At 44.4% G+C, this 26,872-nt stretch overlaps 2 protein-coding genes and 1 non-coding gene across 31 annotated transcripts in view; 1 reads left to right on the top strand and 2 right to left on the bottom strand.

The window, feature by feature from the left end:
• The window catches only part of TMPO (thymopoietin), a 37,763-nt gene extending 20,484 nt beyond the window's left edge, over window positions 1-17,279 (bottom strand). For 16 of the 17 annotated variants that reach the window (XR_010148403.1, XR_010148404.1, XR_010148402.1 and 13 more), the window contains exons 1-2: window positions 13,785-17,279; window positions 1,835-1,961 (exon numbers count right to left, since the gene is read on the bottom strand). Coding sequence is in view for 6 of the 17 variants with exons in the window: in XM_001148998.7 (XP_001148998.3) it covers window positions 1,835-1,961; window positions 13,785-14,063 (406 nt within the window). In the remaining 11 variants the exon portion in view is untranslated. Of the gene's footprint in view, window positions 1-1,834; window positions 1,962-2,836; window positions 3,293-13,784 lie in introns of those variants that run through there. The other variant, XM_054663434.2, reaches the window with a different exon arrangement.
• Window positions 17,280-25,618: 8,339 nt separating this feature from the next.
• TRNAW-CCA (transfer RNA tryptophan (anticodon CCA)) lies at window positions 25,619-25,690 on the bottom strand. The gene has a single exon. It is a non-coding gene; the product is annotated as a tRNA-Trp (tRNA).
• A 354-nt stretch (window positions 25,691-26,044) lies between these two features.
• LOC104001655 (putative uncharacterized protein encoded by LINC00596) overlaps window positions 26,045-26,872 on the top strand; it is a 169,737-nt gene continuing 168,909 nt past the window's right edge. For 6 of the 13 annotated variants that reach the window (XM_063786984.1, XM_063786985.1, XM_063786986.1 and 3 more), the window contains exon 1: window positions 26,056-26,183. In XM_063786984.1, coding sequence (XP_063643054.1) covers window positions 26,111-26,183 — 73 coding nt within the window. In that variant the 5' untranslated portion in view covers window positions 26,056-26,110. Of the gene's footprint in view, window positions 26,184-26,872 lie in introns of all 13 variants that reach the window. The other 7 variants (XR_008538329.2, XR_001708546.3, XR_673568.4 and 4 more) reach the window with 4 other exon arrangements.

Raw genomic sequence — 26,872 nt, 5'->3', positions numbered from 1 at the left:
ATGCAGTGACTCATGCCTGTAATCCTAGGACTTAGGGAGGCCTAGGTGGGAGGACTGCTTGAGCCCAGGAGTTCAAGACCACCCTGGGCAATATAGTGTGCCCCCATCCCTACAAAAACTACAAAAATTAGCTGGGAATGGTGGCACGTGCCTGTGTTCCCAGCTACTTGAGAGGCTGAGGTGGGACTGCTTGAGCCTAAGCTGAGGCTGCAGTAAGCCATGACTGTGCCACTGCACTCCAGCGTGGACAACAGAGCAAAGACCTTGTCAAAAAAAAAAAAAAAAAAAAATTAAAATGGAATTTTCTCATCTTGAGGTTATTGCTAAGACCCTCCAAAACTAAGGCATAATCAACACTGCAAAATCTTCATCACCTAAAAGTAATCCAACGATGGAAATCCAGTGTATTTAGTCCTAGGTTTTTGTTTTTTAAGGGTATAATTCTTCAATTCCAATCAAGATAGGACTTTCAAAAGGGTACTTTTAATGATAAATGAAAAAGGGGCTCAGCGCGGTGGCTCACACCTGTAATCCCAGCACTTTGGGAGCCTGAGGTGGGTGGGATCACCTGAGGTCAGGAGTTTCAGACCAGCCTGGCCAACATGGCAAAACCCCATCTCTACTAAAAATATAAAAATTAGCCAGGCATGGTGGCAGGTGCCTGTAATCCCAGCTATTCGGGAAGCTGAGGCTGGAGAACTGCTTGAACCTGGGAGGCAGAGGTTGCAGTGAGCCAAGATCACACCATTGTACTCTAGCCTGGGCAACAAGAGCGAAACCCCGTCTCAAAAAAAAAAAATAGGGTACTAGGCTAGGAATTTAATAACTTCATTAAGAAGAAGTCTGTCACTAACTCACTTTTTCTTTTTCCCTTATTTATTTTTTTTGAGACAGGGTCTTGCTCCACTGCCCCTGGCTGAAATACAGTAGCCATCACGGCTCACTGCAACCTTGACTTCCCCCCACCATCTCAAGCAATCCTCCTGCCTCAGCCTCCTAAGTAGCTGGGACAATAGATTTGTGACACCACACCCTGCTAATTTTAAAATTTTCTGCAGAGATGGGATCTCCCTATGTTGCTCATGCTGGTCTTGAACTCCTGGGCACAAGCAATCCTCCCATCTTGGCCTCCCATAGTGTTGGGATTACAGGTGTGAGCTACTCCGCCCGGCCATTAACTCATTTATTTGGGCAAATTTGCCCAGCTATGTTACCTCAGATTTTCCTCAACTGTCATACAAGACCCACGTCTCAGCAGAAGTACGATATAAGTGGCCAGGCACGGTGGCTCACACCTGTAATCCCAGCACTTTGGGAGGCCGAGGCAGGCGGATCACAAGGTCAGGAGATCGAGACCATCCTCGCTAACACGGTGAAATCCCATCTCTACTGAAAAATACAAAAAATTAGCCAGGCGTGGCAGCGGGCGCCTGTAGTCCCAGCTACTCAGGAGGCTGAGGCAGGAGAATGGCATGAACCCGGGAGGCAGAGCTTGCAGGGAGCCGAGATCGCGTCACTGCACTACAGCCTGGGCGACAGAGCAAGACTCCGTCTCAAAAAAACAAAAAACAAAACAAAACCAAAAAAAAAAAAAGTACGATATAAGCACCATATAAAACAATCTCAACAATAGAGGTAATTTTGGAGATTATCTAATTCAATCCTCTCATTTTATTTCACTCATTTACAGTCAAAGAAACACAGGTTCTGCTGATAACAAGTGATTAATGACAAACCAGTCCTTGGAACCTAAACTGCTAAACAAAAAGGAGAAAATAATTTGGGGGTCCTGCTTCAGAGAAAAGATACTGTATTTGAAATTTTATCAACTTACCCACAATAGGACCAGGATTCACTCCGTATTTCACAAGCTGATCCAAAAGATCTTCATTAGTGAGCTCTGTTACATCTAGATCATCTTTATCTTCTTGTCTGGGTTTATCAGTTTTTTTTGTGGCTTTCTGTAAACAAAGTCCAGTAATCATTTCCATATGAATTAAAGTGTTCACTTACTAGATAATAACCTGTATAACATAAACATGCAAACTCACTACCAAATTGGTTTATAGTAATATTAGGCCTTAGCAATTCAATTAAATTAAGAGCAACTCATTATTGGAGAACACTTTCTAAGTTGAACTGTAATCATACAAACCGCACAGCCAAGTAAGTAACTTAAAGACATTGTTGTTAAAATAGTCCATTTTGGATTACCTATCTAAAAGAGATAGTAATGGCATCAAAAATGCAAAAGAGCAACTAAAAGTAAAACTGACTTTGGATAACATTTTCTTTTAAATAACTTTTTTTTTTTTTTTTTTTTTTTAATGATACAGTGTCTAGCTATGTCACCCGGGCTGGAGTACAGTGGCTCCATCTCAGCTCACTGCAACCCCCACCTCCCAGGCTGAAGCGATCCTCGCACCTCAGTCTCCCAAATAGCTGGGACTACAGGTGCGCACCACCACCCTTGGCTTTTTGCCTGTGGGTTTTTTTTTTTTTTTTTGTAGAGATGGGGTTTTTGCCATGTTGCCCAGGCTGGTCTCAAAATCCTGGACTCAAGTGATCAGCCCACCTTGGCCTCCCAAAGTGTTAGGATTACAGTTGTAAACCACCGCACACAGCCTAAATAACCAAAAATTATATTTCATTTCTTAAAGCATATAACTCCAATGGCAACGGAAACAGATCAGCATGAACCATGCAAAGTAAAGCCAGACTGGGCTTAACATTTTTCATCTAAATGATCATGAATGCTACTAACTTTTTGATAATCCTTAAAAATTTAAATTAATCCAGGAAAGTTTAAGACTTTACCATACAGGCTTACACTTACATACATATATAGAAATGATTTTCTTTTCTTTTTCTTTTTTTTTTTGGAGATGGAGTCTCGCTCTGTTGCCAGGCTGGAGCGCAGCGGTGCAATCTCGGCTCACTGCAACCTCCGCCTCCCGGGTTCAAGCAATTCTCCTGCCTCAGCCTCCTGAGTAGCTGGGAGTACAGGTGTGCGCCACCACGCCCAGCTAATTTTTGTACTTTTAGTAGAGACGGGGTTTCAACATGTTGGCCAGAATGGTCTCGATCTCTTGACCTCGTGATCCGCCCACCTCAGCCTCCCAAAGTGCTGGAATTACAGGCGTGAGCCACTGCGCCCGGCCAGAAATGATTTTCTTTAAACAGCATATGAGAACTTAAGAAGGCCAAATGAATACAGTTGGCTCTCCATTCTCCCAAATGAATACAGTTGGGTTCCGCATATGTGATTTCAACCAACCACAGGTCAAAAATACTTGGGGAAAAAAAAGACAATACGACAATAAAAACACAAATAAAAATACAGTATAACAACTATTTACATAGCACTTACATTGTATTAGGCGTTATAAGTAATCTAGAGATGATCTGAAGTATAAGGGAGGATGTGTGCAGGTTACTACACCACTTTATATTAAGGGACTTACTAAAGCATCCCCAGAGTTTGATATCCATGGCCGGGTCCTGGAACCAATCTCCACCCCAAGGATAGGAGACAGGACTGTAAACTCCTTGTAACACAGTTATTTTAGTAGCTAGTTTATGACTTAGGAAGGAAATCTGACAGACTTCATGGTTAAATTATCACCTGTGACACAGTTTAGTCACCAGATTAACTTCTGTACCACCAGTTTACTAAAAATAGTCAAAATAACTTGAAAGAAACTTTGAGGGAAAATTTGAAAGTTTTAAAATTAATTTCTACACAGGCAGTATTTACTGGAAAAACTATAAATTTCCAAGGTTGAACAAATAAAAAGGAAGCAAAAGTACGGATACCTTTTAAGGCTGTGGCAAACAGCTTGACAAGTGCCTCAGTGATCACAGAAAAAACATCAGAGTACTGAACAAAAAAATGGCTAATTAAACAATGGCAACATCAAAGTAAATTTTACGAAAAAGGCTAAAATTATCAAGTTGTATGGAATGCTCACTTTCCAATAATATTAGGGGGAAAAATCAGTCATGATTTGACTATGTACTGGAATTCCTGTTTTTAACAATAAAAATGTTCTGACCTAGAATTGTCAGGCTCAAATCAAATCATTTTTTTTTTTTTTTGAGACTGTGCCTCACTCTTATCCAGGCTGGAGTGCAGTGGCGCAATCTTGGCTCACTGCAACCTCTGCATCCGAGGTCCAAGTGATTCTCCTGCCTCAGCCTCCTGAGTAGCTGGGATTACAGGTGTGCACCACCACGCCCGGCTAATTTTTGTATTTTTAGTAGAGACGGGGTTTCAGCATGTTGGCCAGGCTGGTCTTTAACTCCTGACCCCAAATGTTATGCCCGCCTGAGCCTCCCAAAGTGCTAGGATTACGGGCGTGAGCCATGGAACCTGGCCTGAAATACTTCAAATAAAGCAAGATATGAGAAATTCTTTTTAAAAAGCTGCTAATGGCTAATCATTCTATAATCAGAAGCCAAAAAACCTTCACCAAAAAAATAGCTGCTCATAAGAACAATTATGTCAACTTACGAGAAATCTTACATAGACGGCTGTGGAGAGTTACAGTGAGAGTACTTTTAGCAGGCTTTAATTCACATACATTGCACTGACCTAGAACTGTCAGGCTCATATCTGGAAGCAACCCACACCATAATATCCAAATAGTTGCCTAGGGTCTAAGAGTTCTAAGACTTATTTCTTTCAAGAAAAGATTTAATCAAACAAACTTAATCCTATGTTACTGACTTACTCAAATTTTCCAAAAAGTGCAGTCAGGTAGTACAGAAAAACTAAATAATGCTTAAAATAAAAATAAAACATGGAAAAACAATCAATCAGGTTCAAATTATTTGTACATAATCCCCACTACCACGAGAATGTTCAAATTTACTATCAATAAAACATCCAAGAAATTCCAACTTTTCAAACCCGCCTGAGAGGTTTTCAAGAAATCTCTTTGGGCCAGGTGCGGTGGCTCATGCCTGTAATCCCAGCACTTTGGGAGACCAAGGCGGGTGGATCACTGGAAGTCAGGAGTTCGAGATCAGCATGGCCAACATGGCGAAACCCCGTCTCTATTAAAAATGCAAAAATTAGCCGGGTGTGGTGGCACATGCCTGTAATCCCAGCTACTTGGGAAGCTGAGGCAGGAGAATTGCTTGAACCTGGGAGGCGGAGGTTGCAGTGAGTCGACATCATGCCACTGCACTCCAGCCCGGGTGATAGAGCAAGACTCTGTCTCAAAAAAAATCTTAACTCTTTTTTTTTTTTTCTTTTTCAAGGTGGAGTCTCTTAACTCTCTCGCCCAGGCTGGAGTGCAGTAGCGCCATCTTGCCTTGCTGCAACCTTCTGCCTCCCAGGTTCAAGCAACTCTCCTGCCTCAGCCTCCTGAGTATCTGGGACTACAGGTGCATGCCACCACGCCCAGCTAATTTTTGTACTTTTAGTAGAGACAGGGTTTCACCATTTTGGCCAGGCTAGTCTCAAACTCCTGAGCTTGTGATTTGCCCACCTCAGCCTTCCAAAGTGCTGGGATTACAGGCGTGAGCCACAGCACCCAGCCCAAAATCTTAACTCTTGTTACCTCTATTTGGAAAGGTCTTACCCATTTCTGATTCTTCACCTTGGGCCAGATAATCTGTTTGTAATTGTGTAGCCCAGGTGATCTGGATGCAGCATTGAGGCAAGCAACAGAAAGCAGACGCACTATCATCCTCATATTCTTATTCCAAGCATCTAAACATTTCTAAAAAGACTGATACAGGAATAGCCCCCTGATAAATGTTTTGTCAAATCTGGGGAAGGAAAAAGTAATTTATTTTTGAAAATCCATTTCTTATTAGAAATAACAGGCCTATCAAATCTAAGTAAAAACCAATTCTTGGCAGTGGCTCATGTCTGTAATTCTAGCACTTTGGGAGGCCGAGGAGGGAGGATCTCCCGTTGAGGTCAGGAGTTTGAGACCAGCCTGGCCAACACGGTGAAACCCCATCTCTACTAAAAATACAAAAATTAGCCAGGTGTGATGGCACACGCCTATAGTCCTAGCTACTCGGCAGGCTGAGGCTGGAGAATCACTTGAATTGGGGAGGCGGAGATTGCAGCGAGCCAAGATTGCGCCACTGCACTCCAGCCTGGGTGATAAGGCCAGACTTCGCCTAAAGAAAAGAAAGAAAGAAAGAAAGAAAATCAATTATATTTCCTTCAAACATAATGAAAAACATCAGCTGAACAAAGATATCTTAAATAAGTGACCAACGAATCTACATAAGGTAAGTCAGATAAATTAAAACCAAAAACGTGATTTTTTTTTTTTTGAGATGGAGCCTCACTCTGTTGCCCAGGCTAGAGTGCAGTGGCATGCCCTCCATCTCCCAGGTTCAAGAGATTCTCCTGCCTCAGCCTCCCAAGCAGCTGAAATTACAAGCGCGCAACACCATACCCGACTAACTAATTTTTGTATTTTTAGAAGAGACAGGATTTCACCATGTTGGCCAGGCTGGTCTCGAATTCCTGACCTCAGGTGATCCACCTGCCTCGGCCTCCCAAAGTGCTGGGATTACAGGTGTGAGCCACTGCGCACAGTCAAACATGTGATTTTTAATCTGTCAGGAAAAAAGTTCCAGAAAAGTGATGTCATTTTATAAATCTCAGATTTAATAAGGATAAAAAATTAGGAGACAGTGTGCTGTACATGATTAGCAGTTTCAGTCAGGAAAAAGGAAGCATCAGTTGCATTAAATTCTGCCTCCAGAAAGCTTTGTTCCTTTAAGTAGATCACTTAAAGAGTTTCACTCAAAAATAGTACCTACTATGCTACCCGATGATCTCTAACGTATTTTTCAACTTTAAAACCCAACAGCTCTATGATATCACCGATGAGCTTCTCTGATTCTAATCTCTACCTCTAGTATAAAGATGCTGAACCATAACAATATATTCTAGTGGGCACTTATTATGTATTACGTACTGAGTTGTGTTCCAAGTGTCTTTGCATTAACTTACAGAGTCCTAAAAATCTATGGAATAAAATGCTAATATCCCCATCTGACAACTCAGAAAACTGAGGTTCAAGCATGCACTTCACTGACTCAGGAAATCTGCATGCTATGATATACATGTCACTTTCACTTATCTACCTTATTCGTTTCCCAAAATTATATTTTAGTAACATTGCACTATATTGCCCTGACATTAAAGACAAAAATTCAGAAATCATTTAATAGCTGTTAATTACTAAGCACTAGACACTTCACATATGCAATGGCATGTACTCCTCAATCTGATTAAGTAGCTATTAGGTTATTCCTCTATTTCAGGTGAAAATAGAGGATCTTAGATTAAGACACTGTTCAGTGTCATATGAGTAAGTGGCAGACCTGGAATTTGAATCTATAACTCTATTATTCACAAGTCTGTAAACTTAACACCTTATTATACAGTGGTGGTCAATTTGTGATTTAATTAACATTTCCTATTGGTAGCATGCTTTTATGTTCTTTTCCAGGTCTTCAAATATTTCCTATTGAGAATTCATAATTGGGCCAGGAGCAGTAGCTCACACCTACAATCCCAACGCTTTGGGAGGCCTAAGCAGGAGGATCCCTTGAGGCCAGGAATTCAAGACCAGCCTGGTCAACATAGTGAGACTATCTCTATAAGAATTTTAAAAATTAGCTAGGCATGGTGGCACACACCTGTAGTCCCAGCTATTCCAGAGGCTTGAGCCCAGGAGTTTGAGGCTGCAGTGAGCTATGATCATACCACTGCACTACAGTCTGAGGGACAGAGCGAGACCCTATCTCTTAAAAAAAACAAACACACACACAGACAGGCGTGGTGGCTCACGCCTGTAATCCCAGCACTTTAGGAGGCTAAGGGGGGCAGATCACAAAGTCAGGAAGGAGTTTGAGACCGGCCTGACCAACATGGTGAAACTGTCTCTACTAAAAATACAAAAATTAGCTGGGCATGGTGGTGCACGCCTGTAATCCTAGCTCCTCAGGAGGCTGAGGCAGGAGAATCACTTGAACCCGGGAGGTGGAGGCTGCAGTGAGCCGAGATCGCGCCACTGCACTCCAGCCTGGATGACAGAGCAAGACTCCTTCTCAAACACACACTCATAATTCACCAGAACAGATCATTCAAGAATATTATGCTCCACTAGATCCAAATAGCTGCACCTTCAGGCTCTGCCTCTTAAAACAAAAAGGCAGACTGCCAACTCTGTAAATGTTTATTTTTGTGTCCACAATTTAGGTAGTTTCAACACCTAAAAATATTGGTAGCAAGATACATAAAATAAAAAGCTTAGAAATAAGAAAACAAAATAAAAACAAAACTTTTAACATGCAAAGTTTTGTCACATTATACCAAGTGAATCCAAGAGACTATGGTAGAAGCTGAAATGAAACAATTTCCTATTTAATTAAAAATGTTCCCCATAGGCTGGGCACGGTGGCTCACGTCTGTAATCCCAGCACTCTGGGAGGCTGAGGCGGGAGGATCAGAAGATCAGGAGATCCAGACCATCCTGGCTAACACAGTGAAACCCCGTCTCTACTAAAAACACAAAAAAATTAGCCGGGCCTGGTGGCAGGTGCCACCACGTAGTCCCAGCTAATCGGGAGGCTGAGGCAGGAGAATGGCGTGAACCCAGGAGGCAGAGCTTGCAGTGAGTGGAGATCACGCCACTGCAGTCCAGCCTGGGTGACAGACCAACACTCCATCTCAAAAAAAAAAAAAAAAAAAAAAAATTCCTCATAAACCCATGATTAAATAGAAGGTATATGCATGCAAATAGTTAATCTTGGCCAAATCCACATTAATGCTTGATTTGTCTTAAAATGTTAAAAATCTCCCTTATCTGCAACTCTCAAACATAATTTGGCTTTCTCCTATAATATAAATAAATATTCTTTTATTCCTTTTTACCACTCCATTATGCAGAAGATTATAAATATTCTTTAAGAAATATGACCTGGAGGCCGGGAGCGGTGGCTCATGCCTGTAATTCCAGCACTCTGGGAGGCCGAGGCGGGCAGATCACCAGATCAGGAGATAGAGACCATCCTGGCTAACAGTCTTTACTAAAAATACATAAAATTAGCCAGGCATGGTGGCGGGCACCTGTAGTCTCAGCTAGGCAGAGCTTGCAGGGAGCCGAGATTGCACCACTGCACTCCAGCTGGGATGACAGACTGAGACTCCCTTTTAAAAAAAAAAAAATGGAAAAAAGAAATAAGACCTGGTATTGGCCGGGTGAGGTGGCTCACTCCTGTAATTGCAGCACTTTGGGAGGCCGAGGCAGGTGGATCACGAGGTCAGGAGTTCGAGACCAGCCTGACCAACATGGTGAAACCTTGTCTCTATTAAAAATACAAAAATTAACCAGGAGTAGTGGTGTGTGCCTTTAAGTAATACCAGCTACTCAGGAGGCTGAGGTAGGAGAATTGCTTGAATTTGGGAGGCAGAGGTTGCAGTGAGCCGAGATCATGCCACTGCACTCCAGCCTGGGTGACAGAGTGAGACTCCATCTCACACACACACACACACACACGCACACGCACACACAAAGAAAGAAAGAAAGAAAGAAAGAAAGAAAGAAAGAAAGAAAGAAAGAAAGAAAGAAAGAAAAAAGAAAAGAAAAGAAAAGAAAAATATGGTTGGCCGGGCGCGGTAGCTCATGCCTCTAATCCCAGCACTTTGGGAGGCTCAGGTGGGTGGATCAACTGAGGTCAGGAGTTTGAGACCAGCCTGGCCAAGATGGTGAAACCCCGTCTCCACTAAAAAAACAAAAATTAGCCGGGCGCGGTGGTGGGCACCTGTAATCCCAGCTACTTGGGAGGCTGAGGCAGGAGAATCGCTTAAACCCGGGAGGCAGAGGTTGCAGTGAGCTGACATCACGCCACTGCACTCTAGCCTGCGTGACAGAGCAAGACTCCATCTCAAAAAAAGAAAAAGAAAAAAAGAAAGAAAGAAAGAAAAAGAAATATGACCTGGTATTATTTTTATATGAGGCTAAAAATGACCAAAACGTAAAATATAGTACATATAAGAGGAATTGACATGAATAATTTTACACATAAATTATTATAAATGTCTTCTTTTCCTGTAAACTTAAAATTTTATTTTTTCCTATGGCTGATAAAAACATCGAACAGACTAGACTCCTAATTATAACTCACTTGTACTTAACGTACTTTAAAACAGAAAATGACGCTTACTACCAATATTTTTCTTCAAGTTGTTGGCACGGCTATTAAGCCCAGTCAAGGGTAAACACCTCTTGAGTTTTAAATACTCCAGGTAGAAGACATTTAAACCTGTAATTATGAAATAAGTTTTCTTTATATGGATGAAATAATTAAATGAAACGTAAAGAGCTTAATTACCATGCCAACAGACCTACTAGGTACTCTAAAAAACATGACTTCTGGGCTGGGTGCCGTCGCTCATCCTTGCATTCCCAGCACTTTGGAAAGCCCAGGGGGACAGATCACCTGAGGTCAGGTGTTCCAGACCAGCCTGGCCAACATGGCGAAACCCCTTCTCTACTAAAAATACAAAAATTAGCCGGGTATAGTAGTGTACGCCTGTAATCCCAGCTACTCGGGAGGTCGAGGCAGGAGAATCATTTGAACCCAGGAGGCAGAGATGAAATCGGGCCATTGCACTCCAACCTGGGCAATGGAGACTCCGTCTCAGAACAAAACAAACAAAACAAAATAACAACAACAAAAATTACTTCATTTTGGCTGGGCGCGGTGGCTCACGCCTGTAATCCCAGCACTTTGAGAAGCCGAGGCGGGAGGATCACGAGGTCAGGAGATCGAGGCCATCCTGGCTAACACGGTGAAACCCTGTCTCTACTAAAAACACAAAAAATTAGCTGGGGGGTGGTGGCGGGCGCCTGTAGTCCCAGCTACTCGGGAGGCGGAGGCAGGAAAATGGCATGAACCCAGGAGGCAGAGCTTGCAGTGAGCCAAGATCGCGCCACCGCACCCCAGACTGGGCGACAGAGCAAGACTCCGTCTCAAAAAAAAAACACCTTCATTTTACTCAAAACTTATTTACATGATGCTAACCAACTTCAATTAACATATGAGTTGGACAGACAAGTAAATAAACACAATTCATTTTTAAATCCCCAAAGTTTTAAACCCAGTAGTTAAGAACACTTGGTAGGAACTCAAAATTGCTGGATAATCTTAATTTAAAAATTTTTACATTTAGGTTTTCTTACCCCCCAAAAGAACACAAGGTAGATGGGGACATAAACTCTCTTTTACCAAGTGGCTGATAGGAAAACATTAAAACTGAGATGGTTGTTTCTGTGTAAAAGAAATCATCCTCAAAATAAATAGGAACCAAGGCTGAGGCAGGAGTGCTTGAGGCCAAGAGTTCTAGACCAGCCTGGACAACACAGAAAGCCTGTGTACCAAAAAAAAAAAAAAAAAAAAAAAAAAAAGATTAGAAAATTGGCCGGGTGTAGCGGTGCATGCCCCGTTGCCCTTGCTACTCAGGGAAGCTGAGGCAGGAGGCTCTCGTGAGCCAAAGAGTTTGAGGCTGCAGTAAGCTATGATCACATCCCTGCACTCCGGCCTGGGCAACAGAGCGAGATCCCGCCTAAAAATAATAACCAGTAATTCTATTATAAACATACAACCAAAAACCTCACGGTTTAATACATTTGCACAGAGGACCAATAAAGGGTTCTATAGAAAACTAGGTTTTTTATAAAGTGTGCTGATTTAAATATTACATTTTCAAACAACCTTTTTTTTTTTTTTTTTTTTTTTTGAGACGAAGTCTCGCTCTTGTCCCCCAGGCTGGAGTGCGATGGCGCGATCTCGGCTCACTGCAACCTCCGCCTCCCGGGTTCAAGCGATTCTCCTGCCTCGGCCACCGCCACCAGGCACGGCTAATTTTTGTATTTTTTTCTTTAGTAGAAACGGGGTTTCACCATATGGGCCAGGCTGGTCTAGAACTCCTGACCTCAGGTGATCCACCCGCCTGGGCCTCCCAAAGTGCTGGGCTTACAGGCGTGAGCCACCGCGCCCGGCCTCAACCAACTCTACTTAAAGAGTTTAAATACTACCTTCTTTTTCAGAGCAGGGAAACATAACGGGTAAGCGGGTACGCTTTTATTTCAAAAGTAAATTTGTTTATTAAGAAATTAAAGAAGCTTTCCGCAAAACAAGATGTTTAAACAATAAGGTGTGATTGATCTTTTATTTATTGTACAAATATTTGGCACTACTACGTGCCAGACACCGGACTGAAGACGTTTGGTAAAACTTTCAACTTCTCTGAAGCCGAGAATAAGATTTTCAATTAAATTTACATGTGTCTATTACATTTGTCTTTCATTTCTGCCTGAGTAGCCGGGAAAACACACTAGATAGGTTCCTTAAAAACTAAAGTAAAATTTGAAGGAAGGAATAATTTCGGTTTAAACTAGTGATCATTCCCAACAACTCCAAACACCACATTCACTGTCTCTTACAAGGCATTTTATATTACACCAATTACTAGTTTTAGCTTCATCCTATTACGATTTGAAGCCCGGTAACTCGGCAGGCATAAGCAAACCCACAAAAAGCATATTAAAATCCACAGGTAAAAAAGCAAACTATTCTCAAACAAAACATGCTTTGCTGGAGCCGATTTGAGATTTAACCAGGATCAGACATTCCAAATTGCAATACTGATGCACCAGAATGTCATGAAATAAATTTTTCCTGAATCCTAAGTCTTTCCTTTCCTCAAGCAAAATTTACCAATACGTGGGGAAAACGCAATCCAAACTGCAATTTTCAAATATTTGTTTGCAAGGCCGGGCCCGGTGGCTCACGCCTGTAATCCCAGCACTTTGGGAGGCCGAGGCGGGCGGACCACCTGAGGTCAGGAGTTCGAGACCAGCCTGACCAACTTGGAGAAACCCCGTCTCTACTAAAAAATACACAAATCAGCCGGGTGTGGCGGCGCATGCCTGTAATCCCAGCTACTCGGGAGGCTGAGGCAGGAGAATCGCTTGAACCCGGGAGGTGGAGGTTGCGGTGAGCCGAGATCTCGCCATTGCACTCCAGCCTGGGCAACAAGTGCGAAACTCCATCTCAAAAAAATAAATAAATAAAAATTAAAAAATTATAAAAGGCGCTTAAAAATATAGTTTAAAATGCTCCTTTTAATTCGGCATGAAGCTGTTCCGCCAAAAGATGGCCTGTTGCTGGGAAAAATTAAGACAAACTAGAAAACATAAACGGTTCAAAAAGCCCTCCATACGCAAAAGTATAAAAAGGCGGGAATTTCCTCATTTCAAATTTTGGTTAGAAATTAGTGTGTCATCAGTTGCCCTCCAGGGAGCGCTCTGAGACTCTGCTGCGAGTCATTTCAGTTAATAAAGCGGGAAAACGCTCGAACTTAACCTATAGCATTTTGGGGCCACCCCTCCAGAGCTTTCGAAAGGGCACGGAAGTCCCCGTCTAAATGCCCGCTGCAGGCGGCTGGTGGTCCAGGGAAGCGGCGTCGACTGCGTGCAAAACAACCGCCGCCAACGCAACTCCACACCTCCCAGACCCACACGTCAAAGAACGCGAACCCCGCGGCCCCAACTTCTGGCCTCTCCGCTCCGGCGCCTGCAGCCCCGCGGGGAAGGGGCGACGCGAGGGGGCGCAGGGACAGCCCCGCACCTGGGAGGCCCGAGGGGGCGCCCGGGAGGGAGGGGCTGCAAACGGCGGCGAGCGCGCGCGGCAACCGCCAAACGCCCGCCTTTGTAGCCCCGGCCCCGCGTCCTTACCCTGCCGACGGCTGCTCGGCTCCGGCCCGCGGCGGCGGCCCCAGAGCCGAGGACCGGGGTGGGCTCGCGCTCTTCGTCACTGGAGAAGTCCGGGGGCCCCTTGCTGTTGGTGCCGGCGGGGAGCGGCGGCCGGTTGCGAGCCGTGAGGTGCTGCAGGTAGAGCTGGACGTACACGTCTTTGCGCTGCTCCCCGGCCGGCAGCGTCACATTGTTGGCGACCAACTCACTCTTCAACTTGTCTTTTGTCAGGACCGAGGGGTCTTCCAGGAACTCCGGCATCTCGGGGATCTGCGAAGCCCCCTCCCCACAGCCTTTGCCGCCGCCGCTCACGCCGGCGCGCTTGCTCCTGGCCGGGGACCGCGCTGCCGCCTCCGAGCCTCACGGCTCCTGCCCGGAAAGAGCGCTGCGGAGCGGAACAAAAACTCGCGGACACAAAGCCAAGCCAGACCCGGACACAAAAGACCCCAGAGCCGAACTACGAACCAACTGCGGCCAAGCTGGAAGCTCGCACCAACCCCAGCCCACACACTACAGGCAGAAGGCGAGCAGCCTGCTTCGCCCACGCCCCAAGAACGCGCGCCGCCATTGGCGGGCGACGGGAGGAAGCGCGGCGGTGATTGGCTAGACGGCTCGCGCGGGTTCCATTAGCCGCCGCGCTGAGCGAGAGGAGGTAGAAACGCAGTTTAAAAGGCGCTGGGGCGGGAGCCGAGGCTCCCGGCCCGCTTCTGTTTTCGTTTTCTCCGCCCTTCCCCTTAGACGCCGATAAGGGACAGGTCGTACTGCTTTTGTGCGCCGTTTCCTCTCCCTCCCCCAGCTTGAGAAGCAGCTTTCGTCTCTGGGGTCGATCGCCTACGAACGCGCCGAATTCCACGCCAGTGTGAGGACCCTTGGCTGGGCCTTTCTTCCTCCCGGGACACTGAAGCTCCAAGAGTAGCCGCAGCCTTGCCTTCCCCAAACGCTAGCCCTGAAGGGGAAGAAAAGAAGCGAGGCTTGTCTGCAGGCACTCATATTCCTTGATTTGATTTACTTTGGGAGGGGGAGGGCGGGGAGTTACCCCTCTCCTCGCGAACGCTTCTTTTGTTCCAGAAACCCAGGGGAAGCCAGACCTCTACCATCGGGCACTTAAATTACCCTTGAATTTGTGACAAAAGTGTACTATACCATTCACTTCTTAGTGTCATAGTTGGGGCATGTCTAAATTGTTTAATTTGAACAGTGCGTTCAGACGCAAGACAAATTCGCGCTTGCATTTTTGTTGAAACCCGTCTCTGGCTTTGGATCCCACCACCCGTAAGAATCCTAAACCTAACGTTTGATAACAAAACGAAGGAGAACCCTTGGGAACCCCCTCAATGGTCAATTTAAAATAACAGATGGTGCATAATCCTAAAGGAAGACTAGTGACCTGTAATTAGGCCTAGAACCCTAATCAAACCCGTATTACCGATCCAAATTAAAACCTGGTAGAATCTAATACATTGACTGCAATTAAAATGTTTGCCTGGAAATTAGTATCACTGATGACAAATATTTGTATTTCTGATGAATATGTATGTTTAAAGATGCTTTCTTTCTAGAAAGGAAAGGAGACCTTGGATTTAGGGTGTGTTAATCATTTCCCCAGAATCTGAGCTCCAAACTATGTTTTAGAAACTGGTTAAATTTTTTTTAAATGTTTGCCTGCTTTCTACATTGCTAGGTTAGAATACATTTAAAACAAACGCCTTCACTAAAAATGTTTCCTATGATTTAAGCGACTTACTTTTATTCAAATTGCGATATTATTTCTTTTAGTGATAATTATTTTCCTAGAGGTAACTAATTCCTTTATAAAAATCTCAGTATTCACATACATTTAAGCAATGGTATTAAGCTCAATAATGCAAATTAAAAATCAGGTTTTAATTAGCAAGTTGTTAGGTAGGTTTTTATGATCCCTTGTAAAAGTTGCTTGGTTTTTTGCCCTCACAGCTTCCCTGGACACATAGGCAAATGTTTTTATCTTCAGAAGGGGAACTGAGCTGAGAAGCAAAGGACCATGACTTTGCAATGACTGGTAACCCAGTACGTATAATGCAAGAACTGCATTCTAGATATGCCTGAAATTAATGTTTCCTGGGCAAAAACATTTTCATTATCTTTTTTTTAATCCCTGGACATTAGCTACAGGTGGTTACTTGCAGATTTACTGCTGTAGAGCTCCAAAATTGAGATTACACTTTTCAGATTCTGCGTACCCTAAGGCTAAGAGGTTGGGCTATTGAGTTTGGGTGGTCTCTTTGGTCCTGATTGCTACTTCCAAACTATTTCTGCTCTTTTCCGCTTCAAAAATATTTGAAGTTCATATCTCCTGGCTAAATCACCTTCTACTCTCCTTCCTGCCATCATCCACGAGCCTCCGGGCCACTTTCCAGAAATTATAGAGCTGCTTGCCATAGGTTTTCCTCACCATCCCTCTTGTCTACATTCTATCTGAATTCAGCATGCTTGTAGGTGACCCATGCAACACCAACACTTGGCCTCTTAGACCTCTGACCTCTTCATCTCCAACAATTTGTTCCTCTCTTGCGTCTTAACCACTTCGGTGTCAGTCAGATTCTGAACCTTGTCATCAGTTGAAATCTCAGTTTCAAGCTTCCCAATTGTCAATCACTAGCCTTTTTTTCCCAGCTAATTTATGGTACTCTCACTTACCTAATTAAGACCTCCACGCTATTAACCCCAACACTTAAAAAAAACTCAACTCTTCTGCTTCTGCCATCATATAATAATTTTGCAACTCACCTGACTTAAATTCCCTGATCAGTCCTTTTCATCACTCTTTTACAAACATTTTCAACTCTCTGATCTCAATGTCTCCTTTTTTGCTTGAAAGAATCTCAGCCTTGCTTGGACTAAACCATGCTCCAGCTGAACTTTCTCATTGCTTACATCCAAACAGCAAAAGCTGCTGGAGAAAAGTCAGTCATATAACAAGCTAACTGGTTTTAATTCATGACCTCAGTCCTCTCAGGAGCACTCAACACTGGCTGTCAATGCTATTCCAGTCTCTGGGTTAACCATTCATACATTCACATCTCCTCAAATTTCACATCCTTTTTCCCTACCTCTCATTTTTAGCTGGTGACCTTGCCTCAACTTCAAAAAATAAAAACCACCTATGAGGAATGCTTCAACGTCAGACTTTCCAATTTGCATTCATTTTCTCTTGCATTTTTCTTTTCAGTGAAAGATGTGTCCTGTCAGAAGCAAATTCCACCACTTGTACTCTGGCTCTCACCCTTCTCAAGGAATTGACTCTTTCCATCATCTCCTTAATACTTGTTTCAACATAAAAGATAATTTTTAAAATATTTGATCAATGTGACAGAAAAAACACAAAGGCTGAGCACTGTGGCTCACGCCTGTAATCCCAACACTTTGGGAGGCTGAGACAGGCGGATCCCTTGAGCCTAGGAGTTCAAGACTAGCCTGGGCAAAACAGTAAAACCCCATCTCTACAAAAAAATCAAAATTTAGCCATGGTGCCCACCTGTAGTTCTAGCTACTAGGGAGACTGAGGTGGGAGGATCACTTGAGCCTGGGAGGTTGAGGCTGCAGTGAGCCATAATCCTGTCACTGCATTCCAGCCTGGGTGACAGAGTGAGACCCTGTCTCTAAAATCAATATGTGTAAGATGTAGATTGGTCCCTTCCAGAAAGGCGGGACAACTATTAATAAAAGTGGGGGTTGGGGGGCTCAGGGGGTGTTCCAGGTCATAGGTAGATAAAAGTAATTTTAATTCAGAAAATTTCACAGGGAAATGAGAGTTTTTAGAAGTCTTAATATTCTGACTTTGGTCAGAATGTCCAACAGAGACTAGGATGGAGTGCAGTGACGTAGTCTCGGCTCACTGCAACCTCCGCCTCCCAGGTTCAAGCAATTCTCCTTGCCCCAGCCTCCGGAGTAGCTGGGACTACAGGTGCCTGCTAATACACTCATCTAATTTGTTTGTATTTTAGTAGAGACTGGGTTTCACCATGTTGACCAGGCTGGTCTTGAACTCCTGACCTCAGGTGATCCACCCGCCTCAGCCTCCCAAAGTTCTGGGATTATAGGCATGAGCCACTGTGCCTGGTGGATGCAAATTTTTTTTTTTTTTTTTTTTTGGAAATGGAGTCTCCCTCTGTTGCCGAGCCTGGAGTGCAGTGGCACAATCTCAGCTCACTGTAACCTCTGCCTCCCAGGTTCAAGTGATTCTTCTGCCTCAGCCTCCCAAGTAGCTGGGATTACAGGCGCCTGCTGCCACGCCCAGCTAATTTTTTTGTAATTTAGTAGAGACAAGAGTTTCACCATGTTGACCAGGCTGGTCTCAAACTCCTGAACTCAGGCAATCCGCCCGCCTCAGCCTCCCAAATTGCTGGGATTACAGGCATGAGCCACTGTGTCTGGCCTGATGCAATTTTTTTTTTTTTAAATCAGAAAACTTTCCCATAACTTAAAAAAAAATCATCTGGAGGTGGGCCCGGTGGCTCACGCCTGTAATCCCAGCACTTTGGTAGGCTGAGGCAGGCAGATCACCTGAGGTCGGGAATTTGAGACCAGGTGGAGAAACCCCGTCTCTACTAAAAATACAAAATTAGCCTGGCGTGGTGGCGCATGCCTGTAATCCAAGCTACACGGGAGGCTGAGGCAGGAGAATCACTTGAACCCGGGAGGCGGAGGTTGTGGTGAACCGAGATCGTGCAATTGCATTCCAGCCTGGGCAACACGAGCGAAACTCCATCTCAAAACAAACAAACAAACAAAAATCACCTGGATAACTGCCTCCATTCTTTTTCTGAAGTTCTTAATATTATTAACGTACAGCTGGCTTTGTTTTTCATTATCCCATTTTGCGGAGGATTGGTTGTGAATTTAAGGGTGTCACCTCAAACAGGAGGGTAAGTTGCACTTTAAGTGATGTAAAATAGTAAGAAGCTAAAAACCTTAAAAAATGTTTAGTTCTCGGCTGGGCGTCGTGGCTCATGCCTGTAATTCCAGTACTTTGGGAGGCTGGGGTGGGCGGATCACTTGAAGTCATGAGTTCGAGCTCAGCCTGGCCAAGAAATTAAAAAATTAGCTGGGCCTTGTGGTGGGCGCCTGTAATCTCAGCTACTAGGGAGGCTGAGGTAGGAGAATCGCTTGAACCCGGGAGGCAGAGGTTGCAGTGAGTCGAGATCGTGCCACTGCACTCCAGCCTGGGCGACCGATCAAGACTCCATCTTAAAAAAATAATAATAAATAAATAAGAGGGGCCAGGCGCGGTGGCTCACGCCGGTAATCCCAGCACTTGGGGAGGCCAAGGCGGGCAGATCACGTCAGGAGTTCGAGACCAGCCTGACCAACATGGTGGAAGCCCCTCTCTACTGAAAATACAAAAGTTAGCCATGCCTGGTGGCATGCGCCTGTAATTCCAGCTACTTGGGAGGCTGAGGTGGGAGAATCCCTTGAACCCGGGAGGCGGAGGTTGCAGTGAGCTGAGATGGCACCATTGCACTCCAGCCTGGGCAACAGAACGAGACTCGGTCTCTCAAAAAAAAAAAAAGTTTAGCTTCCTTAAGCCATTTCTGATAATTTATTCTAAAGATAAAATCAAATGTGGAATTCATTTATAAAGGTATTTATTGCTTCATTTATAATGGTGAAAAAAATAAAAAATCTCTATCTCCAATAGTAAGGAATTGGTTGTTTATGATATATCCATATGACAAAATAATGCACAGTAGTAAAAAATCATGTTTTGACATTTAAGAATATGAGGCTGGCTTGGTGGCTGTCGCCTATAATCCCAGTACTTTGGAAGGCTGAGGTGGGAGGATCCCTTGAGCTCAGGAGTTTGAGACCAGCCTGGGCAACATAGGGAGACCCCAGTCTCTACTAAAAATAACCAAAAATTAGGTGGGGCCGGGCGCGGTGGCTCACGTCTGTAATCCCAGCACTTTGGGAGGCCGAGGCGGGGGGATCACCCAAGGTCAGGGGTTCAAGACCAGCCTGGCCAACGTGGCGAAACCCCGTCTCTACTAAAAATACAGTAATTATCCAGGTGTGGTGGTGGGCACCTGTAATCCCCAGCTACTTGGGAGGCTGAGGCAGAAGAATCGCCTGAACCTGGGAGGCGGAGGTTGCAGTGAGCCAAGATCTCGCCATTGCACTCCAGCCTGGGCAAGAGTGGAACTCAGTCTCAAAAAAAAAAGAAAAAAAAAAAAATTAGCTGGCATGGTGGTGTGCTCCTGTACTCCCAGCTATTGGGGAGGCAAAAAAAAAAAAAAAAAAAAAAAGAAAAGAAAAAAAATAATATACATCAAAGTGGAGTACTTTCTCTTGGATAGTGAGGCACAGGTGATTCTTATTTTCTTTTTATTTATATGTCTGTATTTCTCTAGATTTCCACAATGAACACATATGATTTTAAAACCATATTTTTCTTTTTAAGTGAGAGTGCTAAGTTGGAGAACCATTTGACTTATCAGAATTCAGGTCTGCATTTCAATTCTGCGTATCCAAAAGCTCAATTTTATTAGTTCGTCCAGAATACATCGCTCTGTAAACCAAGAGAATCAGAGACAGGTCTCAATCAATTTAGAAAGTTTATTTTGCCAAGGTTAAGGACACACCCATGACACAGCCTCAGGAGGTCCTGACGACATGTGCCCAAGGTTGTGTGGCACAGCTTGGTTTTATACATTTTAGGGAGACATGAGACATCAATCAATATGTTTAAGATGTACATTGGTCCCATCCAGAAAGGCGGGACAGCTATTAATACAAGTGGGGGTTGGGGGGCTCGGGGGTGTTCCAGGTCATAGGTAGATAAAAGACCAATGGTTGCATTCTTTTGAGTTGCTGATTAGCCTTTCACTGCATACACTATTTACAGGAATAGTCACTCATGTTAGTCTGGCTTAGGGAAACAAAAGGGCAATCAGATATGCATTTATCTCATATGAGCAGAGGGATGACTTTTTAAATCTCTATCTGTCCTTTGTCCACAAGGAATTTCTTTGTGGTCAAATTGTGAGGGAGGTATATATAGCTTTTTTATCTTAGTAGCTATCTTTTTTTTTAGGAGTAGAATGGGAGGCAGGTTTGCCCTAAGCAGTTCCCAGCTTGACCTTCCCTTTGGCTTAGTCATTTTTGGGGTCCTGATGTTAGAGGGGTTTGAATCACAGCACCTCCATGTTGAAAAGAGGGTGGGTAAGGCCGGGCACGGTGGCCCATGCCTGTAATCCCAGCACTTTGGGAGGCCAAGGTGGGTGGATCACCTGAGGTCGGGAGTTTGAGACCAGCCTGATCAACATGGAGAAACCCTGTCTCTACTAAAAATACAAAATTAGCTGGGCGTGGTGGCACATGCCTGTAATCCCAGCTACTCAGGAGGCTGAGGCAGAAGAATCGCTTGAACCCGGGAGGCAGAGGTTGCAGTGAGCCAAGATCACGCCATTGCAGTCCAGCCTGGACAACGAGCAAAACTCCGTCTCAAAAAAAAAAAAGAAAAGAAAAGACCTACTGGGCTGCATTCCCAGACAGTTAAGGCATTTTAAGTCACAAGATGAGATAGGAGGTCGGCAGAAGATACAGGTCATAGGCCGGGCACGGTGGCTCACGCCTGTAATCCCAGCACTTTGGGAGGCCAAGGCAGGTGGATCACGAGGTCAGGAGTTCGAGACCAGCCTGACCAACATGGTGAAACCCTGTCTCTACTAAAAATACAAAAATTAGCTGGGCGTGGTGGCGCGTGCCTGTAGTCCCAGCTACTCAGGAGGCTGAGGCAGAAGAATTGCTTGAACCTGGGAGGTGGAGGTTGCAGTGAGCTGAGGTTGCACCACTGCACTCCAGCCTGGGCGAGAGTGAGACTCTGTCTCAAAAAAAAAAAAAAAAAAAAAAAAGACACAGGTCATAAAGACCTTGCTGGTGAAACAGGTTGCAGTAGCCTGCCAAAACCCACCAAAACCAAGATGGCGATGAGAGTGACCTCTGGTTGTCCTCACTGCTACACTCCCACCAGCACCATGACAGTTTACAAATGCCATGGCAATGTCAGGAGGTTACCCTATATGGTCTAAAAAGGGGAGGCATGAATAATCCACCCCTTGTTTAGCATATAATGAAGAAATAACCACAAAAATGGGCAATCAGCAGCCCTCTGGGCTGCTCTGCCTATGGAGTAGCCATTCTTTATTCCTTTACCTAATAAACTTGCTTTCATTTTATGGACTCGCCTTTAATTCTTTCTTGTGTGAGGTTCAAGAACCCTCTCTTGTGGTCTGGATTGGGACCCCGGTAACACCGAGATTTTTCTTTCACAGGACTTAAGTAACTAAAATACTCTCAGAAAAGAAAGCAAGGCTATTAAACAGGTGAAATAAATGCTCAGAGCATTCTATAGTAGTGGATAAGTCCTCTTGCAAGAATACATGAATAGACATTTCTTAGTGAAATAGAACAAATCCACAGAGCTGTCTTTTCTAGACAGGTCCATGTTTCAGTTCAAATCCTGACACTTCATAGCTCTTGATAGCTCTTTGTTTCCACCTTTCCTATAAAACTCTTTCCGTATATCATCCCTATATCATGAGTATAGAAGATTAAGTTAAAAAGTGTTGGATTTTCAGTCATTTCAAAGTTATAGAAAGTCATCAGATGGAGCATTCTAAAAAACTACAGATGTCCAGCCTTGGGAAAGAATCTGGGACCTGGGAAGTGACAGTTTTAGAGCCATAACAGTATTAATAATGACATGTATAACAGCTTCAAAAACATTTTGATGTATTTTATCTTATTTGATCCTTTTAACCTGTGGGGTAAGTAGGACGTCTAGTCTTGCCTTGTTTTATAGGCCGGAGGTCCTCAAACTTTAGCTTGCATCAAAACGGCTGGAAGGTTTGTTGCTGTGCCCCACACCCAATTTTCTGAGACTGTAGGTCTGAGGTGAGGCCTGAAAATTTGCATTTCTAACTTATTGCCAGGATGGTGGTCCAGGAACAGTTCTTGGCCATTTTTTAGTCTTTGTGAAGCTGGCTGGATTGTCTTAGTCATGAATTATAGTTCTGCATTGCCCTCAGAATAAAATCTAAATTAGTTGGAATGGCACACTGATCCTGTATGCTGACGCCTATTTACCTCTCCAGCCATTCTGCAGAACTAGTAGTTCTTGACGGAAGCTCTATTCGTTTGCTAGGGCTACCATAATCAAAGTAAACAGATATTTATTTTCTCAGAGATCTTGAGGCTAGAAGTCTAAGATCAAGAGGCCAGCAGGGTTGGCTTCTTCCTAGACCTTGGCTTGTAGATGGCTACTCTCTTGCTGTGTCCTCACATGGCCTTTCCCCTGTGTGCACACATCCTTGGTGTCTGTGTGTCCAAATTTCCTCTTATAAGTATGACACCAGTCAGCCTGGATTAGGGCCCACCCTAATGGCCTCATTTTTACTTAATAATGTCTTTTTTTTTTTTTTTTTTAAACAGAGTCTTGCTCTGTCACCTAGGCTAGAGTGCAGTGGTGCGATCTCGGCTCACTGCAACCTTTGCCTCCCGGGTTCAAGCAATTCTCCTGCCTCAGCCTCCCGAGTAGCTGGAATTATAGGCACCCGCCACCACGCCCAGATAATTTTTCTATTTCCAGTAGAGACAGCGTTTCACCATGTTGGCAAGGCTGGTCTCCAACTCCTGTTCTTGTGATCCACCTGCCTCGGCCTCCCAAAGTGCTGGGATTACAGGCGTGAGCCACTGCACCTAGCGTACTTAATCAGGTCTTACGATCATTCTGAGGTACTAGGAGGGAGGGCTTCAAATGAATGTTGGGGAGATGAAATTCAGCCCATAAACTGGGTGTGGTGGCTCACGCCTGTAATCCCAGCACTTTGGGAGGCTGACGCAGGTGGATCATGAGGTCAGGAGTTCAAGACCAGCCTGGCCAACATGGTGAAACCTTGTCTCTACTAAAGATAACAAAAAAAAAAAAAAAAAAAAAATAGCTGGGTGTAGTGGGGTGCACTTGTAATCCCAGCTACTTGGGAGGCTGAATCGCTTGAACCTGGGAGGCGGAGGTTGCCACTGCATTCCAGCTTGGGTGACAGGGTGAGACTCCATCTCAAAAAAAAAAAAAAAAAAAAAAAGAAATTCAGCCCATAACAGAAGCCATTTCTTCCCTCTGGCATCATTTGCATATACTGCATATATCTTAGCTTGGACCAATCATGTTAACTCATTTGGACAAAACCATATTTTTGTGATGTAGATGGAGAGGTTGTATCACCTTGTTATAGCCTCATACAACCCAATGTGGAGTTACTGTCCACTGTTTTAGCACCCCCATACCACTCTGTTCATGTTACTTTCATGGTTCTTACCAAGTAACATGAACTTACCCCAACACATTATGGCGTTTGGTGGCTTAACATATCTGTCTCCTGATGCTCAAAAAAACCCATTTTTACTCAGTGTATCCTCATCCTTAGTGCTTAGCACAGTATCAGGCTCATCAGAGTTGGCAGTCCATAAATACCCGTTGAAATGGATGATCTAATTTTAATCCAAACAGGAGAGGGAAGAACAAACCACACCATGTGCAAATATAATTTCCAGGTATACTGCTACATTAGGTTGAATCAAAAGAAATTAGTATTTGGTATTTTCAAAATACTAAGCAGAAAACCTCAGGAATTTTACAAAACATATCATCAAAATCTAAAACTATTAATTTCTCATAGTCTTGCTATTCATTTTTTGTTCAACAAATATTTGACACTTACGTGTAGGGCACTATTTAGTACTAAGAGTCCTGGAGCTTGCAAATGTGAACAAGAAGCTTTGCTTCCTGCTATTAAAGAGATTAATAGTCAAAAGTGGTGACTAGTCATCACTCGCATAATCGGTGAAAACATAAAAGGCGCCCAGTCCAACAGCTTTTCCCACATTCCTCCCCGCCACCCACCTCCAGAAGGAGTCTTGCTTGGTCACTCAGGCTCACTGCAACCTCCGCCTGCCGGGTTCAATCAATTCTTCTGCCTCAGCCTCCGGAGTAGCTGGGATTACAGGTGCACCCCACCACGCCCAGCTAATTTTTGTATTTTCAGTAGAAATGGGGTTTCACCATGTTGGCCAGGCTGGTCTTGAACTCCTGACCTCGTGATCCACCCACTTTGGCCTTCCAAAGTGCTGGGATTACAGGTGTAAGCCACCAAGCCCAGCGGTCACACATTCTTTCAACTGTTTGTTTCCACCTTTATTATAAAGTATTTATAAAGAGGGATCCAGAGTCCCTCACCTGGTTCAGAACCTTGGGTGACCCTTGGCAGGTCACTAACCCTGTGAGCCACAGCCACATTTGTAAAAGTGGGATAATAGTCACACATTGTGAGGTTGTTCACAGTGTTGGCACATGGTAAGGGCTAAGACACTTGATTAGCATAATATTCAAAATTAGAAATTGTACACTATTGTACTCTCTTTCAAAAGGCAAACAGCCTAAAACTGTTTGGAAAAAACAGCTTGTACAGTATATTGTACACTTCCTGTGATAGACTAGTGGACTGATACACCCACTAATGCACAGCAGTAATAGTCCACCTCTTTACACATTATGCATGTTAAGTGACAAAAAAACTCACTTTAAAAGGCCAAATGATAAAAACATCAGCCTTGAGGCTCTTCGATATAGAGTAAATCATATCTTCCTGCAAACCAAGGATTAGTATCATAATACCTGAAAGAGGAAAACTTAACTCTAACATTCAAGAAAATTGGCGGCAGGAATACACCTCGGCTTCTAGGAGTCGGTAGTTTAAAATACAGGAGGAAAAAAAAAAAAAGCTTGACCCCGACGTGATTCGAACACGCAGCCTTCTGATCTGGAGTCAGACGCGCTACCGTTGCGCCACGAGGTCCTGCTGGGCTGTGGCTCACGCAGTTTCTTAGGACACCAGTAAATGGCGTTTCTTCCAGGGGTACCCGTCTTTCTCTTCCATTTACTCTCTGCCCCTCCACCCAGTATCTGTCGGACCAGGAGACCGATTCCTTCAGCGTCCAAACTTTCCTGACTGCTAGTCCTCTAACCAAGGCTGGGACGTAACCAGCGGAAGCGGGAGAACGGGGCTTCCCGTTTAGTCGGGTCTCCAGGATCAAAGGAAATTTGGCCCTTCCTTTTCTTTACCAAATGATTTCCGTTCTTACCCGCCCTGCCCCCGCCCCGTTAGGCGCGAGACTCCGCCCTCTCTCCCCTCCCCCAACAGGTTCCGCGCGCTGAGTTCGCGACCTCGAGTTGTAATCTGGCGGGGCGCCACTCAGCCGGCGCAGGCCTTCGCAAGATGGCGGCTGGAGGCAAGGGCAGAGGCCTTCAGAGCGTTTTCTTTTTCCCTTTCCTCCCTTCCTGCAAACAATGTAAGGCATTTTCTCTCAGGGGAGGCTTTCACTCCATGGTGGGCATTAAGGTTAAAAGTCACCATTTTGAAGACAGGGTTGTGCACTTAAGGGAGCTGGTTTAGCATATTATGTTTAACAGCAGTGTCCTGTCATTGAATGATACAGAAAATAATAACTGTCGCCAAAAAATACAGACATTTATCTCCCCGTCGGGGAATTGAACCCCGGTCTCCCGCGTGACAGGCGGGGATACTAACCACTATACTAACGAGGAGCTGTTAGAAAGGGTATGTTTTTTCTCAGACAGCCCTTCAAGGAGCAGTAAGATCCTTCCAGCGCTCCGTCACCTTCCGCCTGCCCCCGGGAAGTACGAAAGTCCGGTCTCTTGGAGCCGCTGCTTAGGCTTATTGTCCTCTCTGGGCGCTTTGTATTCTTGATGTTGGTGGGAAGAATAAAAGGTGTGGAATATGTGAAGCAAACGCGCTTCCCATGTTAGTGCTAGAGAAGTGTGTGAAAATAGTTTTTCCGAGGCTCTTGACGCTTTCTAAATGATTTAGGTTGCGGGCCTGAGTTTGTTTTTTTTTTTAACTGACCACTGGTATGTGACTTGCGGCTGAGCCTTTCCCTTACAAATTTATACTTTCACTCTGAAGTTCAAGTTCAAGGATAGCATATGGCTGCCAGATGTCTGGGACAGTTAGGGTTGC

Source organism: Pan troglodytes, chromosome 10 (genome assembly GCF_028858775.2).
Source record: "Pan troglodytes isolate AG18354 chromosome 10, NHGRI_mPanTro3-v2.0_pri, whole genome shotgun sequence".
Lineage (NCBI taxonomy): Eukaryota > Metazoa > Chordata > Mammalia > Primates > Hominidae > Pan > Pan troglodytes.
This window is presented reverse-complemented; position numbering and strand designations above follow the sequence as displayed.